Source organism: Pezoporus occidentalis, unplaced genomic scaffold, assembly GCF_034315485.1.
Source record: "Pezoporus occidentalis ecotype Australia unplaced genomic scaffold, CSIRO_AGI_Poc_V1 ctg9, whole genome shotgun sequence".
Taxonomy (NCBI): Eukaryota; Metazoa; Chordata; class Aves; order Psittaciformes; family Psittacidae; genus Pezoporus; species Pezoporus occidentalis.
In genome coordinates, this window is record NW_026916262.1 from 4,977,445 (window position 1) to 4,997,369 (window position 19,925).

The following is a 19,925-nucleotide window of genomic DNA, read 5'->3' on the forward strand; positions in this document are numbered from 1 at the left end:
TTTATCATGGAACTTCCAGAAGCTTGACTTGTTTTCATAACATTGGGGCTTGTTAGTCATAGTCACAGGAAACTCCTAATCTGATTATCAAAACTCAGAGTAGGGCAGAGCCCTCACACAGAGCAGTGTATGACACTTTCAGTCATACACAGATTACTCGATAATGAGAAACCTACATTAATATGCCTACATGAAGCTCTCTGCTGTCAAGATAGTCAGTGAAGAACTACTCAATGCAGTCAGTGGCACCTAGAGAAAGTCTTGGTTCACCCTACAGTAGTCACTTGCACTTGGTATCACACAGAGATTCCTAAACTCATGTTTTAGTTTCATGAGTCTTAGACTGTGAGCAGAATTCCCCTCTTCTCCATCACCGCTTTAAAAAAGGTTAGCTTTGAGGAACCTCAGTTCAGAGAATTACAGTGTCAGAGAAATGAAGAACCCAACCCAGCCTCTGGAGTTTCACCTCTGTTGCAGCGTTTCACCTCTGTTTTCGAATTTCACCTCTGGTTTGCCACTCCATTCCTGTCAACTTCCAAATGGAGTAAAAATCTTATTTTTCCCTCTTTCCCTAATAGCCCAAATATCCTCAGTGTTTCAATACAGCAGAGAAGCAGATGGAGCATGGTCCTGAATTGCGTTCTCTGCCAGAACTGGGCAAACAGTTGTGAGGTATGATGAGGTTATCCTGCTCAGGGGGGCGAGTATGCTAACACATTTGTTTCCCCCATATGAACAACCATCTGTTGAGGATGATAAACAGGTGAAGTACATAGGATCTCCCTTGTTCTAGAAAGTCAAATCTTCTTACCCCTGTATATGGGATCCACATTTTCATAAATGCATCTCAGAACAACCTATTCACAGTGACAGTCTGGCAAGACAAAAAAGTGAAACCATCTCATTTTGTCAATGAAGAAGTAGTTTGTACTTCATGAAAGAGGAATAACAACACTCCTGACACTGGCCAACAAAGCCAGAGAGCTCACAGACCTTCATCTTTTTACTGCCCCCTGTGTTTTAGGGGGAGACAGATAAGAGGATTATCCCCCTTCCCAGTGCAGGGGCAGTGTGATGTTTTCCTCACTGAGATTTTATCTCCTGGCCCATTAGCAAGCAGGAGAACAGTAAGCTGGAGCTGAGGCAGGCACCCAACAGAGCTTGAATGTGCAGGTTGTTTTCCTATCTGAAAAGGTAGCTTGCAGGCAGACATACAGCTCTCCTTCCAGTGCTGTATGGCAGTGAAAGATTCATCCTGGGCAGAGGTCAGGCCATGGCTTTTCTGTTGCTGCTTTCTCCTAGGTGTCATTCAGCAAAGGGCCATTCTGCAGTGCTTTGGAGGGTCCAATAATAGAAGGCTATATGGGGCAATGTGAGAGTCTCTGTACAGTGAAGGAATGTGTGCAAAGGCCTCTCAGAAAACACTTGGCATAGTCTAGATCTTAATCAACTCCAGAATGGAAAAAGCAGCACAAGTGAAACGTCTCTCAATGCCTACGAATACCTAAATGCAAATTCAATTATAGAAGGAGGAGGGGAAAAGTAATGAGCTTTTTTTTTTCCCCTCAGGCTCCAGAGCCAAGATCTGGGTGTTTTTGAAGTCATCCTACAGGGAAGAAAAGGCTGAAGCTTACTGTGACCTAAATAAAGCAAAAGAATTAGGTACTTGTGATCAAAGGGTTGAATGATGCATATACACATCTCCCTAAATAATAGAGCGGGTGGGGGAAATGACACGTCATTATTCCTCTGAAATAAACTGAATTACCTGTTCTGAAAAAAAGGAGTTAATCTGTTTTTATACAGTGAAGAATAATGCCACATTATTTCTTCTAAAATTAGCAGCTGACAAGCTGAGACTTCAGTGCTCATAACATCTAGCTCTCTGGCACCACATTGCACTTGCCACAGTGAAACCTTCCTTTACTGGTTTTATGAGTTTTGGTGCAGAATAGCCATTTCCACAAAGGCCTATATCCACTGAGCTTCAGAACAGCAGTAGGTCTAAGACATCCCAGAGTATCTTTCTTTCTAGAGAACCAATGTGCAGAAAACCCAATACTGACATTTCAAAAACGTTGCAAAACTTTGAAGGGACTCCAAGTCCTCTTTCAGGGGCCTAACTGTATAGGAAAGACCTTTCCAACCAGTGCGGTATCCCTTTCTTAGTTGTCTTCCAAACCAGAAGCAACCATGTGACAATCTCATCCTAAACTTCTGCATTTTGACATTTCCAGTGTCCAAGGCAGGCAGCAAAGACTGAATTTTGAAAGCTCAGACTCATCTGAGGAAATAAGGGGTTTCTTTTTTTTCTTTTCTCAAACTGCAAGGTTTCAGCATCTGAATGACCGGTCACATACCCATAGTAATGGCCAAACAATTTATTTTGAAAAGATAATGGCTATATTTTATCACATGAATGCATAGGAACAGCATAGAGACTCCTCTTCAAACCTGTTCTACCGAGGAATTCCCCTCTGTTTGCTGTTCATGTTCGGAGTGACAGTATGAAGGGCTCAGCATTAATAAAAAGGCATAGGAGATTGGAAACCTGACAATTCATTTCCATCAGACCTGGGAGACAAAATCCACCAAGCTTATTTATCCCCTAGAGAGTTTCAATTAAATACTACTTTGATGGATTAACCAAGCTTTTCTGACTCTCCTTTACCAATGCAGGGCCATATTATTGTCCAAGTTAATGTTATTCCCTAGAAACAGATTGGAAAGGAAATATAAGTAAAATTTTCTCTCCCCCACACATCTGAGGGAAGTGATCAGGTGATATTGGAGAGGTTGGCCTGTTCACATAGACATGTCAGCTAATGCATGCTGCAGTCGAAGGCCTGAAAGAGGTAAACACATCAAAGCCATGTCTTCAACTCCCCATATCCACAGGCTTTTGTACTGGATAAAGGCCCTGCATCAGGGAGGATGGGCATCCTCTTCATCTAATCTAGCGATGACTCCATGATAATGCCTCAGAATTGAGCACCTACTGGTCTTTACCCAGGAAATCAATGCCTCAGGGGAAATCTCCCTTTTTTTTGAGGCTTCAGCAACCCTCAGAGAAATGAGCAGAGATGAAATGGATTGAACTAGGGAAGCTTCTAAGGCAGCATCTCCCTCCAAGAAGGCAAAGCTGCCAGGACACGTTGATCAAGAAGCAGCATCCAAGCAACAAGGTTGCCTATGCTTGAAGGTGCTCTATGAGACAACAGATGACTAGGGCAAACTTGTGGTCTGGGACAGTAGAATCTGAGTATCTAGCTCAGCAGTTTTCATTTGTGGTTTCTTGAAGGCAGACCTGATAACCCAGTTGCAGGAAAAAAGCAGCCTATGTTTATCACTATATCCTCCCTGACAGCAACTTATATTTAGAAAGATTTACTTGCACACCTTTTTCAACCTACTTGATTCTTCTTCTGTATGGAGCCTGGTGAAGTTCTACAATATCTGCTGCACGAAAGCACCTAACTGGTAAACTTTCCTTTTGTTGTTAACAGCAAAAATTGCTGTCAAGACTGCCTTCAATTTCACTTCTGCTACTTGTTTTGTAATAGTGTGTAAATTACATCAGGCTAATGAACAGCTTTACATTAAGTTTAAATGGTTTCAACAGACCTGCAATCAGTGTTCTGCAGTACAACACTGGCAAGTGTGTAGTCTAAGGAAAAGAGAGAACAGCACTCCCCTCCTAACTGCTCCATGTATTTACCTGTCAACAGGAAAGCCAAACAACTAATAAGCAGCTCCATGAGTACAGATAATATATCTGCCAGCAGACAGAAAGCAAGACCATCCACAAAGTATCTAAGCCTCCTTTTTCAGCACATAGATCTAAAATGTAACTTCTAAGACTCACCTACTGGAGTGAGACACAATTACACTTTCCATCACTGCCTATTTATGAAGCACAGAAAATAACTTCCTTGAGAAAGCAGAAAATTGGAATAAAGCACTGTTTTAATTATATTCATAATGATTTATTTGAAAATATGTTCTCATTAAACTCTTATCTAAGCACAACCCATTGTAAGGCAGAAGTAGTTTGGTTCCACCTGAATTTAAAGTCATTATTCTCACCAGAACAGGCATTAATCACATAAACAATACCAGTCTTGCAGAAAATATGTGATAAGTAGCTATATTATAATTTACTATTATTTTTCTTAACATTCTTTAACTCTTACTTGAATAGTTATTTTTTACAAAAAATTATTTTGAAAAAAATAGTAAAAGATCTTACCTTCAGATTGATGTGTGGCAAGAGGTGTCTGTGTCTCCTTGGAGTATGATACCACCTCCCGAGGTAAGAAATCAACCTGGGTAATCTTTGACACCCCTAGTTTGTGCAGTCTGCGTCTAAGATGGAATACATGACATCAAAAGGTTAGTCACGTTAAACGTAAACCAGCAGCAGGAACAAGAGTGCTTACTTTTATGAACTGGATTAAAAAACTACTTCAATGTTTGCTAAGATGAAACACAATACACTATGCATGAGAAGTACCTAATTGCAGTGAATAAAATTAACCTGGGAACCACTAGCCATAACAGAGTTACTCAACTCATCTGATCGTGCTGCTGAGAGGGATTGTAAATGGGAGAGAGAAATGACCTGCTTGTGCCCCTTGTAACAACAAAAATCTGCCTCGTACCATCATTACTACAATGTTCTGCCTGCTCAAAAGAGTTAGTCATCAGTCTGAGATATACAATAGCGGAAAGGGCACAGTGAGTGTAAACCAGGCTGGATTAGGACTGTCAGATGTTCACCTGAGAGCAATAATAGAGCCTTTAATTGGCAAGGTAGGTCATTTCTATGAAAAAAAAAAGGAGGTTCTCCATTCCACAGGGGTCATTAGTAGTGGAATTGGTATAGGTTTATGATTAGTAGAATCCTAATGCAAAGATTGGAGAGAAGCTCCAAGACACAGCTGGAACAGGGCACGTATAGCCTTCTTTTTCTACTCCTTCCCTTACTTTAAATAATTCATACGAAATATAGCAGTAAAGCCAACTATCTGTGATTGGCTAAGGGAAAAAGAAAGACAGCTGAGCACAGTCATGAACACTTTTAGTCATACACAGTTCCCTCAACAGTGTGGGAAAAAAGTCCATTTATTTCCTGACTATTATTTGACTGTAGGGAGGAAAGAATAAACAAATTATTACTTTCAAGTGTTTTACTGGAAAAAAAGCCAACTTTCAGCAGAGAAAAGAGTATCTTATTATGTGTACATCCCCATTATTATGTGTACATCTGAGGCACACAATAAACAAATCAACTAAATAAGTCCAGTTGCCTACATCAACAATGGAAGCATGCTTCTGCATTTATGGGGAGCAAATTCATGGATACAGTGTTTCTGAACTGCGATGTCATACAGAAAGCAGTTTGGAAAAGTAGAAAATTCACACACATTATCCATATCTGCTGTATTTTACAGATTGTCAGAAGAACAGAGGTCAAAGGGGTTTTGATCTAATTAATTTACAATGGTTTAGGTATTCAATTAAGATTAAGATGGATGTCTGTAAAGGAAATGGGTGTCTCAAAAGGAAATTGTTATCCTGGGGTGACACCTACTGAACTCTTCAGCAGCATTAATGCTACATCAGCTATGTATTGTTATAATCTAACTTACTGCCTGAGTTATTAAGATGAATTCAATTAGATTCAGCAGGTAATCAGTATAAATCAACTGTAACACATAGAAAGAGAAAGAGTTGTTACAGCTCTGAGTCTTCTAAGACTCTTCTAACCATCTGTGACTTTGCCAAAATGAAGAAAAGTTATTACTGCCTGAAAATCCTACAGAAAATAACCTCTACACCCTTAGCTGGGACAGAAAAACTTCTACAGTTTGTGTTATACTTCACCTAACAGAATTCTCAGTTGCACTACATTTTTGTAGTTGCTTTAACTGAGGGTTCAATCAAAATCTCATGTGCTTTTCCCTCCTTCAGCACCAGATGTGCAATCTCTGTGGCCCACTTGTTCAGTTAGACTTTCCTATGTAACCAGTCCCCTGCTACTGGTTCCACTTACTGAGATTTTTAAGCTTCCTGCATTGAAAGAGCCTCTTGACAGTGGTCTTGGTTAAGTATAATCTCTAATTAATTATGTGTTTAATCTGGGCCTAATTAGAGCCTCACCTAAATCCAGCAACAGTTTCACATGAGGTCACTCCATATCTCCTCAGCTGCCTGAGGATGTGGAACATCAATCCTAATAGACAGCTGGATTTAACTGCTGGTTGGGTTAAGCTCTTTGTAGACTGCTAACCAAGAAGTGAGATATATCCCAGAGCACTGTGCTGAAAATATGTGTGGAATTTTTCACCTAAAACATTTCTAAATCAGGAATTGCTGGTGCCTGTACAAATGCCTGGTGTCACCCATATCCTGGTAATTACTAATGAAGACAGGGAGAACTTTCTTCATATGAAGGAATGTGGTCTCTTAGCTCTTTTTTGCCCCTGTTAAGGAACCTGTAACGGTTCTTGTGTAACTAAAAGTTGGCCTAGCCCTTGGTCCCAAACACTTAGGTATGACTGGAGCATCCTATCCAGACTACCAAATACGGACTGTAACATTCCAGTCTCTAGTTCTTTTTAGGGCACCACTAAACTGTCTATGGCTTTCCAAACCCATTTTTCATCTGAGGTGCTCATAATTCTTGTAATTTACAGTTTGCTGAATATTAATCTTGCAGAGCATGTAAGCTTTGAAGGATTCCTTTCAAAACTGCCTATGGGATGTCAGTAGGACTGTAACTAAAGTCCACACATTAAAATTGATTCCTCTGTCTGTAGGTGCCAGAAGAAAGACGTATCAGCTAGAATTGCTTTGCTACAGACATAATTTGATTGCTGAGTGCAGGATTCCTTTTGCATTGGTATCTTTTTTCTTAATCTAGTCTCATGACATCAGAGGAAAGTCTGGTCCTCTCTCTAATTCTGCCTTACTTTTGAAGACAGTTTTCTTTCAAGAGGGGTAGGACTTCTGTTACAGAGTATACCTGTGGATTTACTCTTTGGCATGCTGCTTTGCTGTCTTTGCACTGACTGCTCATAAACGATTGAAATCTTGTGGCTAAACAGAGGGTTATGTTGCTGCAAGTCAAATAAAGGAACTTGCCTTGCTCTTGGGAGTGCTCATCTTTTAATTCAAACTACTGGGAAAGGGCAGCTGAGATTTCTAAAAAGTTTCTGTATATTAGAATAGCTTAAAAAACTCTTAACTTTTTGGTGTGGTCCAGGTAAATTTCTAGAAGTTCTAGCTATTTGAAGGCACACTCAGGTGAAAATTACAAACATTTCTAAAAGTTCTGGTTGTAAAGAAACCCTGTTTAGAAAGCTCTCTGGATACTTTTCACTCCCTCTGATCTTTTGTGGTGAATAACCCTAACATCCCTAACTGCATCTGGGAGCACCCTCAATTAGCAGTTAAGGGGAAATTGTTGTTTTTCTAATAGAATGGTGAATAACTTTCACATGAACCAGTAAAAGCATAAGAACCTTGCCTGCAGATTCAGGCAAGCAAGCTCATAAGCTTATAGGTAACATCTTCAACATAGAGATTTGGTTTTGCCTATGACTCAAGTTCTGAAGGGACTTCCACCTATCCCTTTTAGGGGAACAGTTTATCCTAAATATCTCTGCAGGTAGGCATTTATAAATTGTTTAACTGGTTTTTTTTCAGATGTTTGGGGTAGAGGAGTTCCATCCCAAACTAGAAAATATTAATTTATCTCTAGTACAATTTTAAAAGATGCTTGATTAGACTGAACTCAATTAAGATGGCAATTACTGTTGGAGTATGATTATATTTAAGTGCACAATTATAAGCACATATACAGCTCCTAAGGAAAAAGGGGAAATTGCCACTAGATGTGGGAACAGCAAAACTATGGAAGACAGGAAGGAGGGGAAAAAGTAGCTTGCAAATGATTCAGAGAGAAAAGTCTGAATCAACAGGTACAAACGAGACTAAATGTAACCGTACATGCATATAAGTGCCACAATAATAACATTTCATCTGTAATGAAATAGTTATTTGATTTGTGCTTCAGGCAACAGAAAGAGCAGCTTATCTTTTCACGCACTTCTTTAAATAGTTGGGTTTTTTTCCCACAAAGATGGCTTTGCTGAAGCTTCTTATTGATTAAACTAAAAAAAAGCAAACTTAAATTATGGTCTTTTTGAGCCAACAAAGCAAATGAAAACCACATAAAAACAGCTCAACCAAGAAGCATTTTCAACAGAACTATTGCAAAGAAATAATGAATGAGTAACAAAAAGAGCTGACATATACCCAAGTTCAGAGTCAGACTGGAGCTGCAGCACTGAGGGGTCTGTGTCCCATTGCAAGGTCCTAGGGTGGTAATCAGCCGTGCAGCACAAAGGGGAGGGGAAAAAAGAACACACAGAATTAACTGAAAGGATGAACAAAACCCCATCTTATTAGTTACATGCTCTATGTAGTACATTCAACCTCCAAGTGCAAGGGGCAGCCACAGTATGTTAAACAAGGTTTGTATGTCAAACTTTGTCAGGGCAAGTAACATTAAAATTACAACTTATTGGTAAAAAAAAAAAAAAAAGGAAGAAACTGTGTTTCCTTTCAAATATTGGTTAATGTAACTTTTTTTTTCCTTTTTCAGAAAGATTTCTAACTCTGTAACTGTCTGTAACTATGGGTGACATATTCACAATATTCTGTAAAATCTGCAGGCACTATTTATTGTAATCATGTTTTTATGGTAAGGTGTAATTGCCATGAACTCCACTGAAAAGTCTAGCCCTTTGCACAGTAAGCCATCCTGTAAAACAGTGCTCTGGGCACGAGCATCCCATAGTGCATATGCCAACAAATGGCACACTGACACAAGATTGACACATACTGGGTGCATCTGGGACAAACAAATTTTTCTTCTTTTCCTCCAGGTAAAATTTCTGGGAAGATGGGAATGATACATCTGGGGAAACCAGATCTATGACAGTCTTTTAATAATAGATTGCTGTCTTATGGGACTGTCACCAAATGCATGAATGCTCCTTAGGTGTATTCTGAAGTGAAGATGTTCCTTGCATTGCAGTGCAACTTGCCATGCTACCATCTCTGAAAGACTTTGCAAACACTCACAGAGCCTTTCTGGAGTCCTGTAAAATACTTACAAATCCCTTAGTTTAGAAATACACAAACTGGCATATTGAGGCCAACGTTTCCAAAAGTGCCCACTCATTTCTTGGCTCTCAATTTTACTTTAACTTCCTTGGGAAGCCACATCTCCTACACAAGAAAACTGCCAGAGTCTGTGACAGAATCAGGAACACAAGTTCGGCTCCTGAGCACCTTTTCAAGTAGTATGAACACTAGATTATGCATTGCTTTCACTATCAGAGGCCAAAGCAAAGGAAAACACTCATGCACTAAAGCCAGCAAGTCATGCAGACATGCTGATAGTCCTCAGAATTAAAAATGTCCCTTATTTCTTCTGAATACAAGTTCTGAGGATACAGAGAACACAATATTATCAGGTTCAGCCAAAACCAGCCATGTAGCCAGTCATACTCGATTTACACAAGCCTTTCTGCAACAATAGCAACCTCTGCCAATGAATCACTCATATAAACTAGCAAGTTATTGAATTATGGTAGAAGTAGATATCTTAAAGCCATATAATTATGCTACCTCCTGTACTTAGTAAATGCACCCATTCTATTACCAGTGTTAACACACTCTCTGGAGAGACAGACAAGGGCATGTGCTGCACTGTGTTGTGTCAGAGTGAAAGAGAATCAATTCCAACACCCTGTACGTACAAAAGTAATGAAGGATTGTAATTCGAAGGTGCTTTCCCATGCAGTGTAGGGGCACTTATTCCCCTCAGCTTCTTATGATCCATAGTGATGTGTATTGGCATGAAAGACTTTACAGTGATACAGAAAGGATTCTCCAGAAAGGGTCAGAGACAAAACAACACAGTAATAAAGAACAGGTTTTTAACTTGTAAATTGACCATAGCCCAAGTATAGTGGAAAGTGGACATAAGGATCTGAATGCTTGATGCAAGGCAAAGGCATCAGTGACTAATGCATTATAGGTACTCCATTAAAAATGCTACCTGTGTGAAAATTACTCTCATAAATATCACCAAGGTCAGTAGCATATATTAGGACTTGCTATGTAAATGCAGGTTCCTAATCTTATAGCTACATAGGGGATACTTATACATACATATCCAGGTTTTCCAAACACTTAAAAGAAAACATACATAACTAATTTCTCATCCACTTTCAAGCCTACAGAATCTCCTAAGGTATAAAGTCTGTTCCGCCAGAAAGAACTCATCATCTGATTAAAACAAGAGCTTGCAACAGGTCTCTAAAGAGGTACAGCCCTTACATTCCACCTCAAAGAATCCAGACCAGGTTACAAGAGAGGGCACATTCATCCAGCTGAATGTCTAAACAAAATAAATTTGGAGATTTCACACACTCAAGATAGCACTCAAATCCTCAAAATTTGAGAATCCCCACAATATAGAACCTATGGTTAGGGGGCCATCATTTGTTACATGCAGATCATACATTTTAATAGCAATCCTCCATGACTCCTGTTTTCAACAGGTTTAGTGCACCTGAGAAATATTTCCAACATTTGTGCTCCAGATATTAATTGTTCTCTCTGCATCATTGTGTTACCACTTGCAAAGCCTTGAAAAATAGATAAGGAAGCAATCTGCTGTGTTGCCCTCTCAAGCTTGGCTAAGCAATGTCATCACAGAAAATGAGGCTGTAGGTAGCAGATCTTCAGGTTTCAAGTCTCTTGCCCTAGGAGACCCAAAACTCAAGTGGCTACACTTACGTATTGGAGGCTAGAGAGCACATGGAGTGACTATATGTTTCAAGGAGCAATATTGATTTGCCCTTTGCCTCTACCGAACACCTGAAGAAGGTCTGCAGATCAAAATGAAAGTGAGCAAAGAGCAAAGATGTAATCTGGACCGGCAGTTTAGCCAGTTTCCACGGCAATAACACTGGAAAAGAAACAAATTCTTTGAGGATTAGCAACCAAAAGACGATGTTGAATAGCCTGTGCTGTCATCCAGACTCAGAAATTAAACGTAATCTGTGATGAACAGACATAGTTTATGATGTTCCTTGACCATCTGGATGAGCACCACAGTCATGCTTGCTCTCCTGTGGGCAGTTCTCAGTGGGGATTGTGAAATGCCATTAGATCTCAGTGAAACAGTGGTGCTGATCTTTTTCAAATCTAGTGCAGGAGTTCTTTCTCCAGAGCTCTTCAGGAAGAACTGTTCCTCTTTTTCTTTTCTTTTTCATAAAAGAAACTAGCTTTGGGACTTCGAGGCATACAAAGATGGGGCGGATGGAATAACATTACAGACCCTGAAGACAAGTGCTTGGCATAGGAGAACTGTTTGACCGGCAGGTCAGCAGCTAGGCATACTCTGGGCCCTTTCAGAAAGCACGAGCTGAAAGTCCCTCCAAATGGATTCAGTGGATTTTGGCACAAATCTATATAGAAGAGATACAAAATATTTTACCTTAACATTTTTTTTTTTACAGGCAAAAGAAATGAGCGTTAGACCAAGCCAGGAAAAGTATTGTTCCCTTGCACTTTACAGTCTTCCACAACTCTCCTACAGACCATGTGAGTCGAGCCTCCTCCAGTGGGGAAAGTGAGTGCACGTGGCATGGAAAGGGACCCTGGAAACCCACTGAGTGTGAGCAGCACAGTCAGGACTGAGCTGATCAGCCTGTTCCCACCACCCGCACAGCACAGACAATGCTTTAATCAGAACTACCCGACTTTGTTTCAAAGCTGGTTGCTCTATCAGTCTCCCACATAGTGCCAAACAATAGCCCTGCTATCAATCTTCCTTTTACACATTTGGTGCACAGTGGCTGCCCTTGGCTGACTGTACGATAAAAAGCTGTAGCTATTATCGAATAACAGATTGTTCTAAGGCAGCATGAATGGAATGAAGGCTTCAAGATCATGCATTAAGTAGACAAGGTATTTAGGACAGTATTAATGCTGGTGCTGTTTCAGCTCTTAGCACTGAAGTAGTACCAGATAATTTTTGACACAATGCATCTTTTTTCCCCACTCAGTAGGGGAATAACATAGAGAAAGAATCCCATGGGAGAAAGAGACCCAGCTGTCATACATTTATTAAAGCACTGGATGGTAAAGCAACTTGTTGGATTTTTCTGTTCTGAATACCTGCCCAAAGCATTAGGGAGATATTCAGAGCACAGTTTTAAGAGGACACAGGCCATGGCAAAATCTGAGGCTGGAGGTGAAAGGAATCTGAAAAGAAGCGTTCCCTTTTCTGTATTATTATTACCACAGAAAACCAGGCACTGTGCCATCTGTTATGATGGCCCGTGGAACCTCACTTCCAGAAGATTTTATTCTGATTGCATAATGTCAATTATGTAGATTAAAAATGTGGAAAAGACTAAAATAAATAAACGAAAACTAAAATAAAATACTTGAACTCTTTTGTAATGTTCCTAACCTCAGAATGCATTAATGAACCATGGAGCCTGTCATCTAAACCCATCTGGAATCCATGAGAACTTCTCAGCTGATTTAAGCAACTTCGGGTCTGGCCTCAATGACAGTACATGAAACACATAAGGCATCAGTGCCAATACATATACTTATTAAGTCACCATCATAAAATGATATTTAATATCTAGAATCATGTTCAGATTGCAGTACAACTTGGGTCTGGTAAGTGCCCCAGTCCAACACTTTTCATTCAACCAGTGTGCAACATGCTGGCAGCTTAATTCTGACTTTGCCTTTTTGAAGCTAAAATCAAATACTCCCTCATCTGTTGCTGATGCTGCAGAACATGTGTTCTGCATGACTTCTTTTCTCCTCCCACTCTCCCTTCCCAGGTCAAAGCATTCAGGCCTGGAAATCCACACTTTTGGAAAAGGCTACTCACAGCAATAAGAGCCAACCCTGCTTTCCCAAGGGCCTCTTGCAGGGTAGAAATGTCTTTGCAACATTGCAAATCACACCTTCAAGCAGAACTGGAGGAAAGCAAACACGACATTCTGGCATCTCCTGTCACCAGGTGCTGTTGTGGTTTTCAGACCAGCAGAAAACAACACTGACAGTGTACTGAGTCTTGAGGTACTTCTGAGCTGAGATATCCGTGTGTGTCCCAGCTGAAACAGCATTAGACCTCACGAGTCCCAAACCCAGAATCTTTCATTGCAGCACTGTCCTAAAATGACCCTATGCCTTTCAAACCCTAAATTACAGTGAAGGAGTGTGTCATGACTCCACAGATTAAGCTACGCTGAGGTTTTCAGAGATCGAAGGCCAATCCCATTAAGCAGAGCATAGATTGTTGTTAATAGAAACAGAGAGACCAGAAATGAAGGAGTGTCTCACCGAGGGCATATGGACTCACCCACAGCATATGAAGTCTCAAAGCACCTTGCTTACCAGAGTAATACTTCTAAAATTATGTCAATGTGACTAGTCTCATTTTCCCCATCTGCGATAGTAGCAGGGGGTCCTGACTTCGCAGTGGGTGTTTATACTGTCTTCAGACACCTAAATCAATTGTCCAACAGTGAAACAGGTCACCACGGGCTCTCTGCATACAAGCAGACAGATAGGAGATTGTGTCATGCAGCAGTTCTGAGCACCCAACTTAAACTCCAGCTGTGAGGAGGTTGTCCACAAAGAATCTGGGGGGAGGGACGTGGGGACGGGTAGGCAGTCTAAGTAATTTGGGTGGGTGACTTGGGAGGGTGAGTAAAGAAGACTCTTCTTGCTGGTGTACAGTAACAGGACAAGAGGCAATGGACACAAACTGAGAAAAGGAAATTCCACTTAATCATAAGAAGAAACAACTTTACTATGGGGGTAATCAAACACTGGAATAGGTTGATTGGGGAGTTCATGGAGTCTCCATCCTTTCAGAGGCTCAAAACCGAACTGGAAACAGTCTGAGCAACCTGCTCTAGCTGACCCTGCAGAGGGGAGATTGATGAGGTGATCTCCAGAGGTTCCTTCCCAACTCAGCCACTCCTAGTTGTGTGAGTCTGTGCTCCCCCTGTCATCTCCCTGCTAGCACCTGATGAAGAGCCAAGGGCTGCATTGACAGGAGAGGGACTTGAGAACCTGCCAGCTTTAGTCTGCTTCTTGTTTTCTTTTCTTGTAACTTCAAATGAAACTAGGAAAACATGTGAATTAGGAAAAAAAGAGCTAACCAAAAAGCCCAATATTACGAAGAATAACAGGATTCTTGGTTTTGACTTCAATGCAAGGAGGAGCCCTGTGCTTAAAATGCAGGCTTGGATTACAATTTCCAAAGATGGAGAACTGCTTACATTAAGAACTGTGACCCTTCACATTTTAAAATCATCAGTAGAATACAATGCTTAAGATGTGTTTGAATGCCTTTTTCAATATATCAAATATTGTCACCAAATATTGTCATTGAATTGCAATCCAGTATTATCTGCAATTTCAATATATAATCCATCATGTATCTAGTCAGTTGTTTTTTAAATTATTTTTAATGTCTAAATATTGCCACAATTGATTTAAGGCTGCATAATTTTTAAATGACAAAATTTTAAAGAGTTCTAGCAATTTTCTTGTGTCAGTTTCTCCAAAGCTCCCACTTTGCTCTTGATTAATGAAAATATCTGAACTAAGAAACTGTTGGTGAGAAATTACTGCACGTTTAAAATAGACGTGTGTATAGATAAGCTGCTTGGTTTTATTCCTTTCCTTCTAGACTTTTACAATCTTAATTTTCTCCACTATAATTTTCACTTTCCGATACCAGTTGTAGTATTGAAGTGTGTCTACAAAACAAAATACATCAAGAAAAGAAGATTCAAATCTACTACTCAGAGATGGAAAAGTACCACTTGCCTCAACTGATGCTTTGCATTTAAGCCACTATTCTGCTGCCATCTGTGCTCTGCTCTGCAGATCTGTTCCACTTTGAAAGGATTGGCAAAAAGAAAATACCCTCCTTGTGCTACTTGTTTTCTGAAGCACATTATAAGCAAGATGGCTATCAGCAGCTAGGGTGGATTTGTGCCTCTCACCAAGACACTCACTTATGCTTTAGAGCAGTATGCTCTGACGCTCCTGTGTCCAGAGCTGGTCTGCGAATCATAAAATAAAATACCATGATACATTCAGTGAACATGGAGCTTGGCACCACTTTGGAGCACAGCCAGATAGTTGGGTTTTGCATTTACACTTCCAAGCAGGCTGACACCTCTGACTTTCAGTCTCACCAATAAAAAGAGCAACTGTGACCTCCCTGAGAGCAGAGCACTATCTTTCAGCTGCCTGGCAACCATAACAGCCTTTCTCAGAAGGGCATGAGTTTAAAATTCCCCCATGTCTTTTAAAGGTATATTTATAAAAAGTCATGGGCAAATAATACTTAAACCACATATATATTTCAAAATTAAAATCATGGCTATGTTCCTGAATGTATTTAATGGTTTTCAAAATTCACCTGACTTTTAAATCAGAATGAACAATTCTGGAATGCCTTTAATTGTAAAGACATAGCACAGGACCAATACCTTGTTGATTTCCACTTCACAGAATCCCACTAATTAAATCAGCAGTGAAATTCATCCAGTTTGCTGAACTTATTTGGTATATTTAAAGTCTGTCTTTTGATTCAGGTCTACGTTACAGAATACAGTCTAATGACAATGTAATGAGCCTCATCATTCTCTCAATGTATATACTATCGCTACAGAAATCTTAGTCTGCAAATTTATGCTGGTTTACCAGGAGGGTCACTGTGAGCAGCAGGCTGGATCTGCGAGGAATAAAGGTCAAGTAGTTAGAAGCTTCTCGTCAGCCCATGAACTGACGCAGATTTACTGTAAATGCTGGGTAGCATGAACTGCCGTTATGAAAGTGCAGTAATAAAAAACACGTTCCAGAGGGGGAAAGGCACAAGTTTTTTGTTCTTGTAGCAAAACCTGAAAATTCTTTTTTAAAACAGTATTTTCATCTTGGTTTTTTATACAAAGAGTAAGTCTATGCAACAAAATAGAACTCAGATGAGCACAAATGTAAAGCAAGAACTTGGCAGGAGTTTTTACATATTAACAGCTCTTGCAGATGCTTTAAAGGAACCACAGTACTCACATTAGGACACTTTGACCCAGAGTTGATGGACATGCATATAAAGGAAGGCATTAGATAAAATTGCATAAAAGACAGTCACATTTATTAGTCAAATCTAGAAAAGGCAATCCATACCCTTTCAGAGGAGTCAAAGAGCTAACAGGAGGGGTAGAACCTACAATTTTTAGGTCTTGTATTATTCAGCTGAAGAAAAAGGGGACAGATTTCAGCAAATTTTCATTTTTGCCTCAGTGCTAAAATCCAGTAACTACTAGCTGTAAAAAGAGTTTTGTTTATAGAATTCATTTGGTACTAGAAACAGCAGAACCATTCCAGAGGGGATGAGAGGTTTGCTACAAATAGGTTGAAACAAGAGGTCACTGTATGAGAGTTCTCAATATTTTTTCACATCAACAGTAAAAATGTCAAAAGTTTTCATAACCCAATTACCCGACTCTCAATAGACCAGATCAGAAATTTTATTCTGATTTTGAATATTTAATTAAATAAGTAAAACCAAAATTTCAGAATCAAAATCAGTTTGAAATGGAAAAACAAAATGTTCTGCTTTTGAAGCAAAAAAATCACAGCTTTGGAGAAAATTCCTAAAAAAAATGAGTTACTGAAATAGCTACTCAGAGCCTCCTTTTATTTTTCCAGATTAAACATAAAATTGTGATATAGGGATATCTTAAAGGGCTTTTTAATAGGCTAGTGAAGAAAAAAAAAATCTACATGCACAAACTGTACCAGTTCAACTATGTTAAACAGTTTAACATAGGAGGTGATCACACATAATTTAATTAAATCAAGATGAAATTCTATGCAAGAGAGCTATTTAAGCTGAGCTGACTTTAGCAGTGACTTGTTTTGTTTTAAGAGGATTAGTGTTTTAGTCCTTAAAATCATCTGATTGTCTGACTAAATACTTTCATGATATGTCTGGAAATAACTACAGAGAAGTAGCTACAGCTGGTCTGATAACCTACATGGTTAAGTGGGGCTTTATACATTAGTATTATTTTCTTCTGGATGCAGCTGAGGCTCAGGTTTCCAAGGCACTTTACAAAGCACCCTGGGAATGGCAATCTTTCCTTCTCCTTTAATTTATAGCATGGAGATGCTTGCTAATGAGAAAAATAATCAAAAATCTGGAGCAATGAACTCTATCCATCCTTCAGGAATGAAAGCACGAAAATCCTTAACGATGCCACAGGCTCACATGCTAAAAGGATTACAGATGATTTTAATTAATAGAGACCATTCTGACTTTGTAACTGGCATGCACTGAAAAACACTCCCTACTTTCTAGGTCAGACATACAGACACTTGAAAGCAACTGCCAAATATCAGTCCCTAAGGTGTCTGCTTATGTTTAGAGGCTAAAAAAAAATTGGCAGGGAAAGCCTTCAGATATCTAAAGCTAAATATAAATTGAATATAAAGGAGAAGGGTTGTGGTTCTTCTCGTGCAGGGACAAAACGAGGGAAAAGACTGCAAGAAATCTGCCTTCCTCCATCCTTGTATACTAACTTATGCAGGGCAAGCAATGATGTGTGCAAGCAGGCACTCATCCTGAGCAGCCCATGCTCACGGGAGGAGAACCGGCCCACCCTGTTACTGTTCTGTAAATGGGCTGGGGTAGAAAGCGTGAGAGATTTGCAGCATCGCTTTAAAAGGTAGGATAAAGATAGCTGAGATAGCCAGGGTCTCCCCAGGCAGGGGAAGGCAGCTGGCACTGTCACTCCTTCATAGATGCCAGCATGATTCAGGTCAAGAAGGCTTAAAGCACGATTTGGCCTCTAACACTGTTGGAAACTGTAAGATAAAACATGTGTGCCAAGAGATCCTGACAATGGTGGCATGCTAAATTATCCTGGAAAAAAATTAACAGCTGAGGTGTGTATTTCTGCCTTACCATGTAATGGCAACATCCCATATCAAGGCCAAAGCCACTAAAGAAGAGCAGCAACACCAGCATCCCATGGGTTATGGCATTTGCCTTAAGCCACCAAACTGTTTCTCTTCACTCTCCACTGTGAAAGACTCATGTCTGCACTACACAGTAACCCTAGGGTTACAATCCTTCTTTTTTTCTGAATAAAACACCATTCAAGTGAAGGTCACCATAATGTAGGTATTTTCCCTCAGTCTTTCCTGTTGCTCGCTCTGAGTTGTTACACTGTTCTGTGCTTCCCTTTGGCTCAGCCCATTTATGAAACACACATGCCGTTAAAACAGCCATTTAAAGGCCATTTTGTACATATAAGCTGATCTTAAAAAAAAAAAAAAGACACCATAAAAAAAACCCTGCTACTGTTTTGGCTGCTCCTCCTGAGGCAAGTCAACACAAGCCCACTTGTACTGGTTACAACTGAAGAAGGATCCATATCATTTGTGAACATGGTAACACAATGAAATGCTGGTAATGCACAGCTGAGCAGCAATGACAAAACAGCATCATTGCACAGAACCTGTCAAATGCATTTACTTAATGATAAGTAGCTAAGCCCTAGGCAATAATGTTACATTTAGCAGATCTTACAGAAACATGGTTTTGTTAATGGCTATGAGAGATGTTTTCTAGAGTTAGAGAAGACAGGAAATAACGCTGCATGGACTCTAAAAGATCATCTACTACAATAATTCAACCTTCCTGCATAAATGGAGACCAGGATCCAGCTTCTTCTTTTGACTTCTTCATTTGTCTAATTAAACAACAAAACAAATATTTAAAAGGGAGAATGGCATTCTGATACCCTTTCTTCAGCTTGTCACTGGGTTACATTACTGTACTAGGTAAGTAACTGTTTAAAAGCAAAACAGTGAAAATAAAAGCTGAGTTGCCAAGTCTGATTTTGCAAGCAAAAAGCCTAAAAAGCACAGAACTTAAAGACTCTCGTGATATTTAGACATGCTCGTGAGAGCTCAGCAAACAAAATCTTTGTGATTTAAAATATTATGTGGTAACAACACAACTAGAGATGCCTTTTTTATTTAAAAAAAAAACAAAAAACTTGAGTGATGGTGAGCAAGATTAAATACAAAGCTGTAAAAGGGTGAATATAATAATGGCATGCTCTGACACACTCAGTGCCCAGGTGCTCTAGAACTATCTACTTCCTTTCATCTGAGAAGCAAGAAATGTTTGTATTTGAGTCAGACATAAAGCAATGCAGGATTAACACGTCTCGTGTGTGTGTTTAGATATTGCATTATAAAGCAGAACACCTAATAACAATACAAAATGAGTAAATAATATGCTGCAGACAAAAAAAAAACCCTGGAATTACATCTGTTTCTCCCTGTACTGGACCAATACAAACTGAGGGTGGACATCAACACAGTGAAAGAAAACACATCCTATTGTATTTCTTTTTACACCCAAATGCCTCAAAATGGGCATGGTAAATGGAAGCAACCCATATCACATCTGATGAAAACATACATGAATGCAGACTAATATTATCAGCAAACTTCAAAATAGAATGCAAGAGAAGAAGACATGTTCTTAACTATCAGTAAGGACACCCAACCTAATGTGACAGATGCTACTGTGTTCTCTGGAACACAGCAGGGAACACACTCAGAGGTCATACTAACTGCAAGATGAACTGACATACTGGACAAAACATTATGCCAACATCCAAAGCCAGAGGTGATACTGCTCCTCAGAGAAAAGATCTCCAGCACTACAGGCAGCTGTTCTGCTTCCCATGTACTGTATTTTATCTAGAGAT

At 39.7% G+C, this 19,925-nt stretch overlaps 1 protein-coding gene across 14 annotated transcripts in view; it reads right to left on the bottom strand.

The window, feature by feature from the left end:
• DYNC1I1 (dynein cytoplasmic 1 intermediate chain 1) overlaps nt 1–19,925 on the bottom strand; it is a 192,323-nt gene that overhangs the window by 144,563 nt on the left and 27,835 nt on the right. For 8 of the 14 annotated variants that reach the window (XM_062605072.1, XM_062605068.1, XM_062605078.1 and 5 more), the window contains 2 exons: nt 8,323–8,382; nt 4,250–4,365 (listed from right to left, as the gene is read on the bottom strand). In XM_062605072.1, coding sequence (XP_062461056.1) covers nt 4,250–4,365; nt 8,323–8,382 — 176 coding nt within the window. The remainder of the gene's footprint in view (nt 1–4,249; nt 4,366–8,322; nt 8,383–19,925) is intronic. The other 6 variants (XM_062605082.1, XM_062605080.1, XM_062605076.1 and 3 more) reach the window with 1 other exon arrangement.